This window comes from Colobus angolensis, unplaced genomic scaffold (assembly GCF_000951035.1).
Source record: "Colobus angolensis palliatus isolate OR3802 unplaced genomic scaffold, Cang.pa_1.0 Scaffold13, whole genome shotgun sequence".
Lineage (NCBI taxonomy): Eukaryota > Metazoa > Chordata > Mammalia > Primates > Cercopithecidae > Colobus > Colobus angolensis.
In genome coordinates this window covers 21065303-21082252 of record NW_012114252.1, presented here as the reverse complement: position 1 = coordinate 21082252, position 16950 = coordinate 21065303, and the positions used below count along the sequence as shown (strand labels likewise).

Genomic DNA, 16950 nt, shown 5'->3' with positions numbered 1-16950 from the left:
TGGGAGCCCGGCCACAGGGCTGCCTGGTGCAGAGGGGGTGGGAGCCCGGCCACGGGGATGCATGGTGCAGAGGGGGTGGGAGCCCGGCCACAGGGATGCATGGTGCAGAGGGAGTCAGAGCCCAGCCACGGCAGGGACCTTGCTTTATTGAGCTTCACTTTACCACACTTCGCAGATGCCATGTCTTTACAGATTGAAGGTTTGTGGCAGCCCTGCACCAAGCAAGTCTGTTGGCATGATTTTGCCAACAGCATGTTCTCACTTCGTTTCTGTGTGTCATATTTGGGTAATTCTTGCAATGTTTCAAAGTTTCTCATTAAATCTGTTATGGTGATCTGTGATCAGTGATCTCTGATGTTACTGTTGTAATTGTTTTAGGGCTCCATGAACCACACTCATGGAACTTAGTATGTGTTGTGTGTGTTCTGACTGCTCCACCAACTGTCCGTTCCCTTAAATCTGCCCCTCCTTGAGCTCCCCTGAGACACAAGATTCATGTGTTGCATTTGTATGTTGTGTCTTTTTCGTTTTTTTTTTTAATGTGGTTAAAGAAACCATGTAGCATAAAAGTTACTGTCTCAACCATTCAGTTCAGTAGTGTTAATGTGTTCACGTTGTTATGCAACAGATCTCTAGAATTTTTTCATCTTGTAAAACTAAAACTGTGGACTCATTGAACAACTTCCCATTTCCCTTTTCCCCAGGCCTTGGCAACAACCCTTCTACTTTCTGTTTCCATGATTTTGGCTGCTCTAGATCTCATGTAAGTGGAATCATATAGTAATTGTCCTTTTGTGCCTGGCTTATTTCACTTAGCATGGTGTTCTCAAGATTTACCTATGTTTATATTCCATGTCAAAATTTCCTTCCTTTAGGCTGAATTATATTTCATTGTTCTTTCTAGGTTTCTAATCTAATCTACAGCAGTATCTACTTTTGTTTTCCCTGTGGTGTTGACTTTTTGAAGAGATTGGGCCACTTGTCTTGTTGAACATCCCACATTTTGGATTTGTCTGTTTTGTTGTGGTGTCATTTAGCTTGTTCTTCTATCTCCTGTAGTTCCTTTCACTGGAAGTGAGGGTTAAAGGGTCAGTTTGACCCAGGAGGAAGCTTTTTGGCAGGAATACCTTGTAGCTGATGCCGTGAACTCATAGTACATTGCCTGGGGGCTGCAAGGTCCGGTTGTCCTATGATTCATGATGGTGAGTTTTACCATTTGTTAAGGAATGACTACCAGATCCCTCTACTGCAGAGTTTATTTTCTTCTTATGAATATTAAGCATCTGAGCAGTGGCATGCTGTGTGGTATTTTGTACCCTAATAAGCTTCCACCCTATGGTTTTAGAGGCTTCACTTTGATCATGTATTTCATTGGTTATTGCAAAGTCATGGCTGTCTAATTGTTCCCTCTTTTACATTTATTAGTTGGCATTCCTCTTAAAGAAAAAGGTTTTGTCTTTCTTTTTGTAGTAGACAGAGTCAATGATTTATATTTATTTAGTGTATTGTCAATTCAGTCGTTATCTTTTTGGTGTTGAAATCATCCTGGATTTAGCCAGGCAGGGTTCTTCTGATTGGCTCCGGCCCCCCAGGGACAGGCCCCTTGGCCTCTCTTGTGCCCTCCTGCACCTGCCTGCCTTTTGCTTTCCTACCCAGACCTGCTGTTTCTCCAAGCAGCCTCCCTGCCTTTGAGGGAAATGGGATTTTGAAGGCAAGATTTGGGCGCTGCGATGTTGATCGCTACCGGAGTGACACAGCATCTAGGCTTTGTCAGGGGTCAGAGGTAGGGGAGTGGAAGATAAACCTGTACGTACAAAATAGATTCATTATTTGGGTTACTTTTGATAGATCCAAATAAAATTTAATATCACAGGGCTTTTTAGTTTTAGCTCTTTATTTTTCTCTCTTACAGTAAACATCTAAGAGCATATCAACTTTTTGTTTTATCTTAAAATGCAAAATAAATTTTAAAACTTAATACCAATATTACTGTTAAAAGTAAAACTATTGAGTAAAACTTAAGGCTTCTTTTTATTTCTTTTTAAACTAATAGCTTTATTGAAATACAACACACATACTACATAAGTCACCCTTTTAAATTGTGCTGCTTAGTGGTTTGTAGGATATTCATAGTTGTGAAACCATCACCACTATCTAAGAACGTTTTTATCACCTCAAAAGAAATGCCACACCCGTGGGCTGTCACTTTTCACTCCCACCTCCTCCCAGCCCCTGACAACTTTCTGTTTCTGTGCTTTGCCTATTCTGGACTTAAATTTCTTTTTGTTGTAGACTGCATCCCACTAAAGCTCTGTGGTCTGAACATATACTCGCAGCGTGTAATGATCTCCTTTCATTAACACAAGAGGTTCACTTGTTCTGTTTGTTTCTGGTGTGATGGTCTCTCTCTTCCCCTTTCCAATTTACTTTTTGTTTTGTTTTGTCTTTTTTGAGAGAGAGTGTTGCTCTGTCACCCAGGCTATAGTGCATTAGTGTGATCTCAACTCACTGCAACCTCTGCCTCCCAGGTTCAAGCGATTCTCGTACCTCAGCCTCCCAAGTAGCTGGGATTACAGGCCCACACCACCACACCCAGCTAATTTTTGTATTTTTAGTAGAGATGGGGTTTCACTATGTTGGCCAGGCTGGTCTTGAACTCCTGACCTCAGGTCCACCTGCCTCGGCCTCCTAAAGTGCTGGGATTACAGGTGTGAGCCACTGCATCCGGCCCCAATTTACTTTTCTTTGTCATATCTGTGAAACATTTGCAGGGTTCAGCATTAACACTAAAGAGAGCATGGAGAAGGCCGGCCTGGAGCCTGCCTGCACCCATTCCCTCCCCAGCAGCCACAGTTTTGTTCTCTGTTTTGGATTCACCTTCCTGTGTTCCGTTGTACACGATAGGCCAATACGCATAAACCTTTCTCGTCTGTCTCATTCATGAGGCAGTGTCGTATGCGTGCCGCCTTTTCCCTAACAATTTAAGTGAGGTTTTAATTTGATTATAGACGTGATGGGTTTAATTGCAGAAAGTCTGGAAACTGTAGACAAGACAGAGAAGCAAACGGTAGAAAAATTCAAAGGTACTGAGTAAGGAAAGCGGGCCTCCTGCCCGACCACACTCACTGTTGCCCGGCTTCTCTCCTGAAGCAGCGGTTGGTTTTTTCGGAGCAGGTGTGTGTTCACACATCTCCCTATAGCTGTGCTTCTCATTTTCTCTTCACACACAGCGGTGTAGTTTTGTGCTTGCTTGATTAATCTCTTGACCTCAGTCGGTTTTCTACCATGTGGAGTGGGTTCATTCTTTTGAATGGCTGAGTAGTCCAGTGTGTGGGTGCAGCTTAATTTAAAGAATCCCCCACTAATGGTCATTTAAATCCCACTGCATTTTCCACTAGGGTATGTGCATTCTAAATTTTCACAGACATTGCCATGTCTCCATTATTTTTAATGTAGCGGCCACTTAGTGGCTCGTGGCAGTGAGGCACCATGATTGTATTTCCCTGTTGTTGGACTTGTTTGTGAGACCTGTACTCTGCAGGCTGCAGCGCTGTGATGAATATCCTTTAGCTAAATATCTGTGCACATCTAATGATTAGTGACTTGAGAAGAGTGCCTTGAGGTAGAAGTCACACAGCAGAAGATACAGGCACATTCAGAATGTTTTGGACACAGCCCCTGGTGATTTTACCGAGTGTCATTTACATTCCCACTGGCAGTAGATGAAAATATCTGTTTCCCAGGTCTCTCCAGCATCAAATTAGAATTGTAATCAGGTTACCTTTTTTTTTTCTTTTTCTTTTTTTTTTTTTTTTTTGAGAGAGGGTTTCACTGTCACCCAGGCACCTGGTGCAGTCCCAGCGCACTGCAACCTGAAACTTGTGGCCTCCAGCAAATCTGTCACTTCAGCCTCCCGAGGAGCTGGGACCACAAGCGTGCACTACCGCACCTGCTAATTTTGTATTTTTTGTAGAGACGAAGTCTCACTGTGTTGCCCAGGCTGGTCTCAAACTCCTGGATTCCGGCCATCCTCCTGCCTTAGCTTCACAAAGTGCTGGGATTACAGGGGTGACCCACGGCACCTGGCCCATTTTTCTTGTTAATTTGTGAAGAACGACAACTGGATTTTAAATTTCCATGCCTTTGTCTATTTGCTGTGTTGATTTGTCTATGTGTATTTACTGATGATTTTTCTTTTATATTTTTGGTAGCTCGCACCTACCCTCAGCCCATAGTTCCTTGGGGATATTAAGTTATTGCCCTGTATCTGAAAAATCCATGCCACATTCCTGGTTTCTAGCGTGAGACCCTTTTCCTGCCGGTCCTCTTTGTCTTGGAGACAGACCTTTAGAGTAGCCTGGGTGGAAACCCAGTGCTTTCTGCATAATCGAGGCCACGGTCCACGTGGAAGGAGCTCAACCCTGGAGCTCAGATGATGGTTTAAAACTTGCTTTCTAGTTACTGTACCTCTCAAAGCAAGCTAGGGCCTAGCCCAGTAGAGAGGCTCTGGCACCCGCTTCTGCCCAGGGGCTCCAGGGGTGTGTGCAGCGCTGGCATCATACGAAGTCCCTCAGCAGCTGGCAGCTGGCATGTGCACCCAGCGGGCTCCCTGTGAATGTGCATCCTGTTACCTCGTGAGCTCCCTGGGGCTCACATGGCTTGTTACCGTCCCCACCTGAAGGCCGATCCGGTCCTCTGGCCTGGACTCTGGGAGTTTGCTTACCTCCTGGAGAGTTCCAGCACCAGCTTACACTGCCGTAGCCACATTTTGCCTCTCAGGTAGCCGTGGCAGGTTGCACGGTGGAACCAGAGTAGTGCAGAAACTTGCTGATATCAGCCGGCGCAGAGCAGGAACACGCTAAAAAATTCATGTCCATGAGCACCCACAGTATTCAAGAGTTTTCACGTCATTGGCATTGACGTGTAATGAAGAAGTTATAATATGTTTCCCCTTTCTGTATGATTAGGAAACAGTCCATAGAAACTCAATGCTCTAGAAAGATTAGACTCCAGATTTCTATTAGAACTACTATAGCTCGCTGCAGTAGCTCCCGCCCCGCCAAGAGTGGGGAAGATAAGCCTTTAATGTTATATAGCTCGCTACAGTAGCGCCTGTCTCCCAAGAGCGGGGAAGATAAGCCTTTAATGTTGTTGGGGTTTCAAAGAACTATTAGATTTGTGAAAGCACATTGAGGCTAATTCTGCATGTGTTTCCATTCTGAATGAGAGGAAAACCCCTTTGAAAGAAAGCCAGGTGAAATCCTTTTTGGAATGATGTTCCCACACCGAAACGCGGAGACCTAAATAGGGCGCAGCCTGAACTGAAACCAGCAGGACGTGGCTGTGGGTGTTAACTGGAACCACCACATCTTGGGTGAGGGAGGGTCTCAGGTGAGCCTGCGAGTTGCGAATTAGAGGACCCAGGAATGATACTGCTTTTTTCACAATTTGGGAAGGAGCACCCAGGGGATGGACAGACGGAAGTTGAATTCCAGTGTAGTTACTGATGAATTACTGTTGGATTGGACAGGGGCTCTTCACACACGCACGTGCGTGCGCAAACACACGCGCGCACACACACCCCCCCCAGCTCCCCTCCCCACCCCGGGCCCCTGCGGCTGCCTGGTGAAGTTGTGGACCCAGCGTTACAATTTGCTTTAAATACATAAAATAAAATACATAGGGTCCCAAAGGCCGTTGATGATACTGAAGTAGAGGAGCACGTGCTCTGCTTGACTCAGTGGTTAGCTCAGCGTGGGTGGGGTCTGACTGCTACCGTCCTCTCATGATTTGTGGCGTGTGGTGTCATCCCTGAGGGGTCACCTGTGACGGCCGTGGCCACCGTGCCAGGCACTGTGCTTCGTGATTTGTGGCGTGTGGTGTCATCCCTGCAGGGTCATCTGTGGCAGCTGTGGCCACCGTGCCAGGCTCTGTGCTTCCCGATGTGTTTGCTGCCTGCACTGACCATCGAAGGAAATGCCCATTTTAGTGCAAGGCCGGCAGAAATAAACACATAACTGTTTAACCCTCCCAGTTCACAGATCTCCCCGCCCTCCCACCGTCTCTCTGTGGGCCCCTAGGAGGTCTGGGGACCCCAGGTTGAGCACCCCTGTGTTAGGGGATTGGCCCAGCAGCTTTCTCATTGATGCCACCACCCCTCATGAGAAAGCCTCTCACTGCCTCAGGCACAGGCAGACAGGGGTTGGGCTGTGAGGCGGGGGCTGACCTCCTTCCTGGTGGAAAGCAGACCAGACCCGCTCAGTCCTCTGAGGGGAATGAGGCCCGGAGGCAGGTGGAGCAGTGTCCTCCTCCTTCCAGCTCAGCAGCCCAGGGAGTCCCCTCCTTCCTACCGGCTGGGCGAGGCCGCTGCGGCCTGCCGCAGGGACAGCCCCTTCGACCCCAAGATGCTCTTCAGTTGCATTTGTTTTGCTGTCAGTAGGGTTGTTGAGCAGCATGGCCTTAGGCCAGTCTTTTATGCCTTATAAAATACCATGTGTTGAGATACAGTATTTTGAGCTGGACTCCGCCGTCTCCAGCTCACTCTCCCCGGCAGCTCTGTGCTCCCACGACCACCGTGCGGAGGAAGTGGGTGTCCGAGCTCTGGTGAGCGGGTGCAGACTGCAGGCCGGTGTCAGCCCCTGTGCTGTGGGCTTGTGTTGCCGCCCATCCGCCTAGAGATGAGGGGTCAGGTTTACCCGAGGGAGACGGAAACGCAGTCCTCACTCCAGCAAGGCCGGGCACAGCTTCCTGCACAGAGGACAGGCATGGGGTGAGCCAGTTCTGTCTTCTGAGGTGGTGGCAGGAAAGGGGGCTTTGGTCAGAGCTGGCAGCATGTGCTGCTGATCCAGGCAGGGAGCCACGCGGGCTCCCGTTGGAGCGTGTCCCTCGCCAGGGGTGCAGCCAGAGCTCAGCTTGCTTTCTTGGGGCCACACTGGAAGCCCAAGCTGGGCAGAGCCCTCTTCCTTCTCTCCCCCACCCTGAGTCTCATCTCATCTTTTGAAAGTAGCTGCCAGAGCTGAGCCCTGAGCGCGCCACAGGAGGCTTTGCTGAGTGCTGTGCTGCTTTTGCAGTGCCTTAATGACCTCTCCTAAGCTTCCTCATGCAGAAAGCTCCACTTCTTTCTGGACAGACGTTTTCTAAATGATCTATAGGACAATCCTGGTTGGGTTCTCAGTTTTACTTACATTTAATCAGAGGCAGGGTGGTTTAGTCTTCAAGAGACAGACTTAGCACATGCTTTAAACTCAGTGTTTACAGAATAGGATGAGTGACGCTGTCGCCCCTTGGCTGGACTGAGCCGGAGGTCAGCTGGGTCTGACGTTAACCGCAAGCTTCTCCTGGGGGCCTGCAGGCAGCCAGAGCTGGTGTGCCTCCCGCCGCCTACCTGGTCTCTTCCTGAGCACAGCATCCCTCCATGCTGTCTGTCCCATGTCCCTGTCGTGTAGAAAGAGAGCCCAGGCTGAGCACACGACACGCTCCTCCCGGAGCCTGCGCAGGTGGGGAATTTCAGGCAAACCGGCTTTCTTCTCTTGCTCTTTCCACAAATACTGAGATCGAACATGGAAAGTTCAGTGAGGAAGGAAATCACCAGGAAACAGGTGGTAATTCTGAGTTTGGAGGGCTCATTTTCATCAAGATTCCTGATTTCTTGATAAGTAGAGATAACTCATGTAATTGTAGTAAATAACATATTCTCTGAACAGTGCAAAGCGTAAAAGCAAAGCCTCGTGACTGCCTGTCTCTCGCTTTACCAGGACTTTCTGAAGACTTTTTCCCCTGACGTCTTCCGGTTCTTCTGCCTGCGGAGCAGCTACCGCTCAGGTGAGCCGGGCGCACATGGAGTGGACTCCTCCCCAGCTCGGAGACAGTCATTCCGACAGGACTGAGAACAGCAAAATGCAGGCCAGAGAATAAGCAGAACCTTGTGAGTGCAGCTGCTGAGGCCTTAAGGTTCAGGTTGAGAGTGAACCCAGAGGATGAGGGATCCCAGCGCTGGTCCAGGCTCAGCCCGTAGTGGATATGGGCTTCCTCGTCAAGCTCGAGTCCTCTCCACTCCTTCTCTGTGGGTCTGGACAAGTCGTGAACCCGCAGCACCTCGGCTTCCTGCTCTGTGAACTGGGAGATTGGAAGGGGCCAGCCTGGCACAGACCCTGAACATGGGAGCCCTTAAACGTGACCCTCCCTGTCCCGCCCAGGGACAGCGCTTCCCCGAACAGTGTGTAGCAGAGCCAGGTCTCCTGGATGGGCGATGACAGTTCCTCCCATGCTGCACGATTTTCTTGCTGCCCCAGGCTAGGCTTTTGGCCAGGAGTTGTCTAGCACTGGCCTGGCATGGTGGCTCATGTGTGTGATCCCAGGACTTTGGGAGGCCAAGGCTGGCAGATGTTTTGAGTTCAGGAGTTTGAGACCTGCCTGGGCAACATAGCGAGATCTCATCTCTACAAAAATACAAAAGGCCTGGCACGATGGCTTGTGCCTCTAATCTCAACACTTTGGGAGGCTGAGGCAGGTGGATCACTTGAGGTCAGGAGTTCGAGACCAGTTTGGCCAACATGGTGAAACCCCATCTCTACTAAAAATATAAAAATTAGCCAGGCATAGCGATGTATGCCTATAATTCCAGCTACTCAGGAGGGTGAGGCAAGAGAATTGCTTGAACCTGGGAGGCAGAGCTGCAGTGAGCCATGATCATGCCACTGCACTCTAGTCTGGGCGGCTGAGCAAGACTCCATCTGAAAAAAATACAAAAAATTGGCTTGGTGGCAGGCATCTGTAATCTCAGCTACTTGGGAGGCTGAGGCAGGAGAATCACTTGAACCCAGGAGGTGGAGGTTACAGTGAGCCGAGAAAGCACCGCTGCACTCCAGCCTGGGTGACAGAGCAAGACCCTGTCTCAAAAAAAAAAAAAGTTGTTATCCAGAGCTGCATCCCTGGTGGCGGGTGAGGGCTGGGGACAGTGGCACTGCCTGCCTGGCTTGACCACCTAATTGGCAGTAAGGTCCCAGTGTATGGCTAGTGCTGCAGGAGCAGGGCCGGTGTCCTCTGGAGATGGTGACAGTTCCTTGCTGGTGAGTGAGGTTTGCTGCCCTTCTGGCCTCCAGCGCCCCCTCTGCTCCACTGACGCTGGCGTGTCCCTGGGCCGCTGCTGTTGCCACGCCACCTCGCTCTCCCGCTTCTTGTCCCTCCCGCGTAGCACTCTTGCTCCCAGTTGACGATTTCACCTTTTTAATGAAGACGATGGGGGTGGGGACATGCAGCCGAAACATAGTGGATTCTCATTCCCCCATGGGGTGAGTCTGTCTGGCCAGATAGATGTTATCTTTATGTCACACACAAAGCTTTGGTAGGTTTGGGTGATCCCCTGGGCTGGTCCCATCCATCTCCCTCCCCTGTGCTGTGCCTGCAGAATCTCACCTGGGCCACGGCCTGGCACAGGCTCTACCCGGCCTGCGGCTCTGTCAGCTTGAGTGGGGCACACAGACACCTGCACCTTTGACCACCGAAAGGCTACCTCGGGCCATGGCTTTATCCTGGCTTCGACACCATGTTGGCTTTCTACTGCAAGTTCAGGTTTCCTGAGATGTGGTCTGAACCTGTCCCCTGGGCAGAACTGCAGTGCATCAGCCTAGGGGACCTGTGCTCACAGGCGCGCGAGCCTGAGACAGAAGTGTCACCAGCCTCGTGCTCACCTGGCCTTGTGCAGCGTCTGTGTGTGGTGTGCGCTGATGCGCGATGACCACAGCCCAGCCATGCCGTGAGAGGAAGAGTCGGGAGGCGAATGGGCTGGAGAAACTGTTTCTGCCTGGCTCCGTGTTGCTGGAAACGGGCAGAGGCGGTGGGGATGAATCCCGTGTGCAAGTGCAGAGCTCTCCCCGACTCGTGCTTGTTCCCTTGTGGCTGGGGGCTGTGGTCCTTTCAAAGCTGTTCCCCGTGGATCCCTTCCCAGCGGCTCTTTGCCCTCGGAGGCCCCTGCCCCCCTTCTTCTTGCAGATTGCGGCAGGATTAGGGGCAGCGCCTCGCATGACTGTCCTAATTGTGTGCAGTTCTTTTTGAGCTTTGAATATGAAGTTTGGTCTGAAAAGAAGCTTTCTCAAGCCTGGGCAGCTCTTTCAGGAACACATTCCCAGCGGGAATTTCGGGTGGGATTCAGGAGGCACCGATCTGCCGGTGAGGGATTTCTAGGAACACAAAGTTAGCAGGACGTGGGTCCCCACGGTGGACATGACGCCCCCTCGAAGTCAGAGGTGGCCATGAGGAGCTGGGCCGTGGCTTGCTGTCTGAGCTTCCCTCCACCAGTGGCGTGGGAGTTCAGGATCTTCCCAGACATGCTTTCTTCACCTTTGGGAAGATGGAGGGTGACAGTGGTGACATTCCCGCGCCGTCTGTGCTGTGCTGACACTTGGGAGAAGCGTCTCCCGTCTGTAGAGCAGAATCCTTGTTGGAGGAGTGCAGCTGTCCTTGACTTTGAGGCAGAGGGCGTCTCCATGCTGGACATGTCTGCCCTCCCCATCTGGATGCCTCATCTTACTGTGTCATTCATGGTAATCTTATTCTAACAGCCTCCCATGCATTTTAAATTTTGGCAGATCGCTTTGTGGGTTTCTGGCTTTTTCTCCTCTGTCAAGCTATTCAAAGCAAAAACTGCAAGTGAATTTGGAAAAAAAGGAAAAATGTTAGGTGAGATATTAGACAGCCCTGGGGGAGATTTTCACTGTGTTGCTTCCAGCTTGAAGCCGTGTCTGACTTTGGAATTCTCGTTTGGAAATCAGGACTTGTAGGCATGTTGGGATGTAATTTTCGGCATGTGTGTCCAGATAGGCTCTTTTTATTCCTGTGGGTTTCAAAGAGCTTTTTGAAGCAGCGCTCCTCAGAAGCATGGACCGTGGCCTCAGACAGTCTGGGAAGCAGAGTAGGCACAGAAACGAGAAGAAGGTTTTAGAAATGTGTGCCTGGCTCTGCTGATACCCAAGGATGTGTGATCACTGTGAAGCGATTCATTCCTGTTGTGTCTTACCCATCAGAATGCAGTAGACGAGAAGCCACCAGAAACGAACAGATGTAAACACTGGCCCCTCATCCAGGTGGCCTAAGCAACACCCACAGACTCGAAAGCTGGGTCTGGGGACTGCTCCTCCCTCCCGCTTTGGGCCGTCCCATCACACACGGGCACTTTCCCTGGGGGCGCCTTCCCTAGAGGTGCCTCTGACCCCAGGGTGGGGCTCCCTCTTTCCAGAGCCAGCTGTTGATCCGCACCTCCATCCATCCGTCAGTGGAAATGCGCCGCTCAGCTGGAAGCACTGGGAGCATTTCTCCACTGCCACCTTGTTCTCCTAGGGCAGGTGACACTGAGCTGGGACAGACCCTGTGGTCTGTGTCCAGTGGGCCTAGGGACTCACAGTCACTGGGGGGCAGTGAGGGTGGCCGCATGTCCCGCTCTCCGTGTGGTCCCCGGGTGGCAGTGCCCTCAGAGAACGCTGTGATTCTGCTGGACGAGGGCAGGGGCACAGCATGGCGGGCACCGCCTCAGGGACCATCTCTTCCTCCTCAGCCATCGACTACAGCGACAGCGCCATGCTCCAAGCCCAGCAGCTGCTCCTGGGGCTGGGCTCTTTTCTGGAGGACGCACGTGCCTACATGAAGGGGCAGCTGGCCTGCGGCTCTGTCAGAGAAGTGATGCTGTGGGAGAGGTAAGAGACCCGCCCAGCACCCGGCGTGGCGCCCCTCCTGCAGCCTGCTAGGCGCTGCTGGTGGGCTCCTGAAGGGGAAGAGCGGCCCCCAGGAGACAGGGCGCTGGACAGGAGGTTTAGGGTCAGGGACTTTGCAGAGAGGCCCCAGGAGACTGGTTGCTGGGCAGGAGGTACAGGGTCAGGGGCTCCTGAGACAGGAGAGGCCCCAGGGAGACAGGGTACTGGGCAGGAAGTGTGCCTGGGGCCCTCGGGCTCTGAGCCTCCTGCTGAGTGGCTTTGGGCTTGGATTCCCTGTGCGAGGAGCAGAGCTGCTCATCCCTCCCGGTCCTGACCGTGAGGAGCCAAAAGCTGTAAAACACACAGGCCTGGGCCCACAGCATCGCCTCCACTCCCCACCCATGGGTGTCCAGGGCAGTGCTGCACATTCATCCCGGCGTGCAGAGTCTTCCAGATGGTCTTGGTGACAACCCACCCCTGCCGCTTCAGCAGGGCAGGCTGCCAGTGGCCACGGGAGGCTGAGATCCCGGAGCCCTGGGCCGGGCCTCCCCAACCTGTCTTTGTGAGTGGTCAGCCGTGCCGTCTATCCCCCACCGAGTCTTCCCTGCCACTCCCCGCAATGTCTATTGATTTTTAAAACCATCATGAAAATGCCCACGTGTATCTTGTGTGTTAAAATACAAGTGTCACAGGTGACCTCTGTTCTGGGACTTTTTCTTGGGGTAGGTAACATGACACTTTGCAGTTGATGTTACGTAATTAAGTTTCTGCTACTCAGGAACTCCCAAGTCTGGGAATATGTCCTAGAGAGAGTCCCCAAATGAGAGCCCCCAGCGTCTCTCCCTGGGGAAGGACTGGCATGGCGGCCTCCTGGGGAGGGTGGAGCTCCCTCTGCCACGACTGTTCCTCTCTCTTTGCTCAGGCTCGCCAGCACCAAGAGGGCCGTGAAGGAGGCCTTGGCAGATGACTTTGACACACCCAGGGCACTTGATGCTATCCTGGGCCTCGCGCACCACGGGAACAGACAGCTCAGGGCGGCCTCAAAGGTAGCACAACGAGCAGGTGGCCTCGCGGTCGCGCTGCCAGGGGCATGGGTCGGGTCCTCTGGTGGGTTTTTCTCATGTCGGCTGGGCAGGCTCTCTGCTGATTTCGCCTCCCGCAGCTTCTGTGGAGGAACTCGTGGAACCTGAGTCTGCCGCTGACACACAGGATGGCACCCAGCTTGGGGCTTGACCCTCCCAGGCCTCAGGGCCACCTGGAGAACAAGCTCTCGGGAGCCCCTGAAGCTAAGAAATTATGTGTGCGTGATCCTCACGGGACACATTTCATGTGCCCACTGCATCCACGGCACTTTCCCAGAGAGCTTTTGTGGGGAACTTGGAAAGACCCATTTACCCCAATGCACTGTTCCGCAGTCTGCACCCTAGTGTGACGACCACACCAAGCACCCAGGGCTCTGAGCCTGGACCGTGAGTCACTGAAAGCGTTTGGGGGGGTCGGACAAAGACCGTGGAGGCGGTGGCAGGCTTCGGTTCCTGCACTTCTGAGGCTTTCCCCTGCCAGACTCTGGGAGGGGCATGTCAGGAGCCCTGTGACCTTTCACGACCTGGGAAGCCGAGGCCATTCGTGCCTCTCCCATCTCTGGAAACACCTGAGAGTTCTGGCCACGTCCTCTGTGAGCTGAGCGTCTCTGTGGAGGTCTGCATCCCTGGCTGCCTGCAGGGTTGGGTTTCAGAGCATCAGCAGGTGGGGCAGGGTGCCATGTGCCTGTGCCAGGTGCCTTTGGTCCAAATACTACAGACGTGTAGGGCTCACCTCTGAGGGGAGCGGGCACTTGAGTCACAGCTGGGTGCAGGAACAGGCTGCCCCGCACTGAAGGCAGCCAGGCCAGGCTGCTCCTGCACGGGAACTCCTCCTCCTCAGCCCGTCCGCCCGCACGCTGCCGGCACTGCCAGGCTGGCCCAGGGCTAGGGCAACAGGGGCCTCTTGTGGCAAGGGGTGGGGACAAGTAAAGAGGCTGGCGCCTGCACTTTTCCTTCCCAACCTTTGCAGTTTTGGGGGCACCTGCGAACTAAGGCTGGTGTCACACGGGGGTCTCCGTGCTTGGTGACTGACGTGAGCCACGTGCCAGGATTTCCTTGTTTTCTGAGAAACCCAGCCCAGTGCCCACTCAGCCTCCACCTACCATGCGCCGCCTGCCATACTCCACGGTCATGCTTTACCTGCAAAGCCTGATGGGCTAGTCACCACCCATAAGACTGGTGGGTAGACTGAGGCACAAGAGATTCCTCATGCACCTATAGTTGTATGGTCTGCAGTGCGGCAGCCGATGCCAGAGCTGTGTCCTCCCTCCATAGAAGCCAGGAGAAAGGCCAGACTGAACTGAGCTGCTGAAGCCTTTGTCTTTTGACATTGAATTCCATTTGCCCACTGCCATCAAGACTGCTTTTAAGGAGCTTCCGCGGCATGATCTCTTACAGGAACCTGGAGTGCCGAGAAGTCCTGCCGTGTTTGGAGCCATCATCTCTTACTTTGAACAGTTTTTTGAAACTGTTGGAATTTCTCTGGCCAATCAACAGGTAGGTCGTATTATTTTAAATGCTTAATTCTGGAATTTTCTCCATTTTTGTCCTAAAAGGGTAAAGGGACAATAACCTTTACCCTTTTAACTTGGAATAGATCATTATGATGCCACACTAATTTATTTACCTGTTTAAAAACATGTTATTTTCCTGGAAAAATAAACACACTCAGAGCCAATACTTATTAATTGGAATTGCACAGTTCTACTTCTGCAGTTGGTAAACTCTCGTGTGCAGAACGAGAGATGAAGTCCATCTCAGCGACAGTGTCGCCAGCTCTGCACACACGTTTATGTTGAAAGACTCTCAGAATGTGCAGAAGTCACAGGCACACCGCAGTCACACTTTTTCCTGACCCATTTGAGGGCAAGTTGGCGGCCTGAGCCCCCTTGCCTGGCGCATGCTTCCTATGGACAGGACAAGCCTCCCGACAGGTACGAGTTGCACCTGCACCTTCCCGGCGAGGCTCACCCTGGCTGCGCAGTGAAGATAGGACATTGCCAGGCTTCTCCACGTTCCTCCTCTTCCCTTGTAACTCGAGCATTTTTGCAGAGAGACTTGAATCCTATGAAAATACCCCCTTCTTTACCAGGCTCACCTGGAACTCGTTTATTGCGTCAGTACGGATTTGAGGTTTCCTGCCTTAAAGTCCGTCCCCCGCCCATTGATTTTTATGAGTATATGGCTGATGAGGCCCTTGGAACTGGTGCTGTATCCCTGAACGTCCCTGTCATTCTCTGGACGCCCTTGGAGAATTCTCAGCACAAGGCGCTCTGGCTCTTTTGGGGTATGGCTTGGCTGCTGCTGCCTGGACGGAGGCTGCCACACTAGACCAGCTGCCCAGCACCCCGAGGGTCCCGCTGCTTGGGACTGGGGCCCGAGCAGGTGTGCTGGAGGCCTGGCTCCAGGCTGGACACGTCTCGCTGGCTCTCAACAGAGAACTACAGTGTCTTTTCCAAGTCTGGCTCATTTATATACCTGTTGATCACCTGGTAGACCTAGTTTCCCTTTCTGGCAGTCCAGCATCTGCTGCCAATCACATAAAAGTCTAGTGGTGTGAGATGACCAAATCTTTGCAATGTACATGTTCATTTTTAGGGTGGCTTTCCAGAGTCTGCATTGAGTAAGAAAAGTGGGATCTCGCCAAGCTCTGCCTAGCCCTTGTCAAAGATACCTCATTCACCTTCCTCCGGCCACAAGGGCTAACGTCAGGGCCCACTCTGGGCTCGTATTTTTGTAATAACAAAGATTGTCTTTTATCATGGAAGCACTGACTGAGGGGTGTATGCACTTAAGTAGTTTGACACCAACGTATAAGGTTGTCTGTTTCTTATTTTACACACATGAATTTAACAAACAGGTACAGCTGCCCCTTCCATACTGCCCCAGGATCCCTTCTCAGTGGGAGGACAGCACACAGGCCTTCCGCCCCAATCCGGTCCTTAGCACCCGAGGCTGTGACTCACACCATTTGCCGAAACACGTCTGCAAGCGCTCAGCCGCTGCCTCCCAGCCTCATCCTCAGGTTGCTCCTGATACCTCAGCCACACTTGTGTGGGGTCTGGAACCCAGGGAGCGCTTGTGTTCAGGGCAGGGTGGTGTGCAGCCCCCAGCCCATCCTTCTAACTCCCAAGTGAGCATCAGTCAGCCTTGCTTGGATGGCAGATGCTCAGAGTTGAGAGTGGAGACTTGCCCAGAGCCCAGCGCTTGCGGGCTGTACCCAGCCCTGCCAGTCCCAGAAAGAGGCCCAGCTGTAGGCAATCAGGGAAGCCCAGGGCTGGGTGGGTCTCAGCCCAGAGCCCAACTACCCGGGGTGTCCACAGTCTCCAGGGGATGTAACCGTGCCCTGCCGGCTTTAGTGTGTTTCAGGAGACGGCAGCGAGGCCACCTTGCGTGGTGTGGTGGACGAGCTAGTGCGGTTCCGGCAAAAGGTCCGGCAGTTTGCGCTGGCCATGCCCGAGGCCACGGGGGAGGCCCGACGGCAGCAGCTCCTAGAGAGGCAGCCCTTGCTGGAGGCATGCGACACCCTGCGCCGGGGCCTGACTGCCCATGGCATCAACATCAAGGTGAGTGCCGCACCCACGTCAGGGACATCACCCCAGGAGCTAGGGAGGTCAACAGGTGTCACAGGTGGAGCCATCACCAGACATCCCCCGTAACCATGTTGTTTTTTTTTTTTTTTTTTTGAGACAGTTTTACTCTTGTCACCCAGGCTGGAGTGCAATGGCACGAACTTGACTCACTGCAACCTCTGCCTCCCAGGTTCAAGTGATTTTCCTGCCTCAGCCTCCCGAGTAGCTGGGATTACAGGCATGCGCTACCATGCCCGGCTAATTTTTTTTAGTAGAGATGGGTTTTCTCCATGTTGGTCAGGCTGTTCTCAAACTCCTGACCTCAGGTGATCCTCCTGCCTCGGCCTCCCAAAGTGCTGGGATGACAGGCGTGAGCCACCGTGCCTGGCCATGCTTATTTCTGAGAAACGCATCCCTGTGATAAATGAAGTGGGAGGGCCGTGAGGGAGGGGCCGAGTTGGCTGGAAGGGACGCTGAGCACGGGCACGTGGGTCCTGCTCAGCCCCCGCCATCTCCTCCTACAGGTGCTGCACGGCTCCTGGCCTTCTCCTGGAGGCAGTGGGGCCCTTTCTAAGCGCCCAGCCAGCTTTTTAGGACAGGCCGGTGAGGGAA

The 16950-nt window shown here is 52.6% G+C and overlaps 1 protein-coding gene across 1 annotated transcript in view; it reads left to right on the top strand.

Moving 5' to 3' along the window:
• Positions 1 to 16950, top strand: part of CARS2 (cysteinyl-tRNA synthetase 2, mitochondrial (putative)) — a 67575-nt gene that overhangs the window by 50344 nt on the left and 281 nt on the right. The window contains exons 10-14 of the mRNA XM_011933896.1: positions 7755 to 7821; positions 11549 to 11687; positions 12607 to 12730; positions 14165 to 14263; positions 16126 to 16332. Coding sequence (XP_011789286.1) covers positions 7755 to 7821; positions 11549 to 11687; positions 12607 to 12730; positions 14165 to 14263; positions 16126 to 16332 — 636 coding nt within the window. The remainder of the gene's footprint in view (positions 1 to 7754; positions 7822 to 11548; positions 11688 to 12606; positions 12731 to 14164; positions 14264 to 16125; positions 16333 to 16950) is intronic.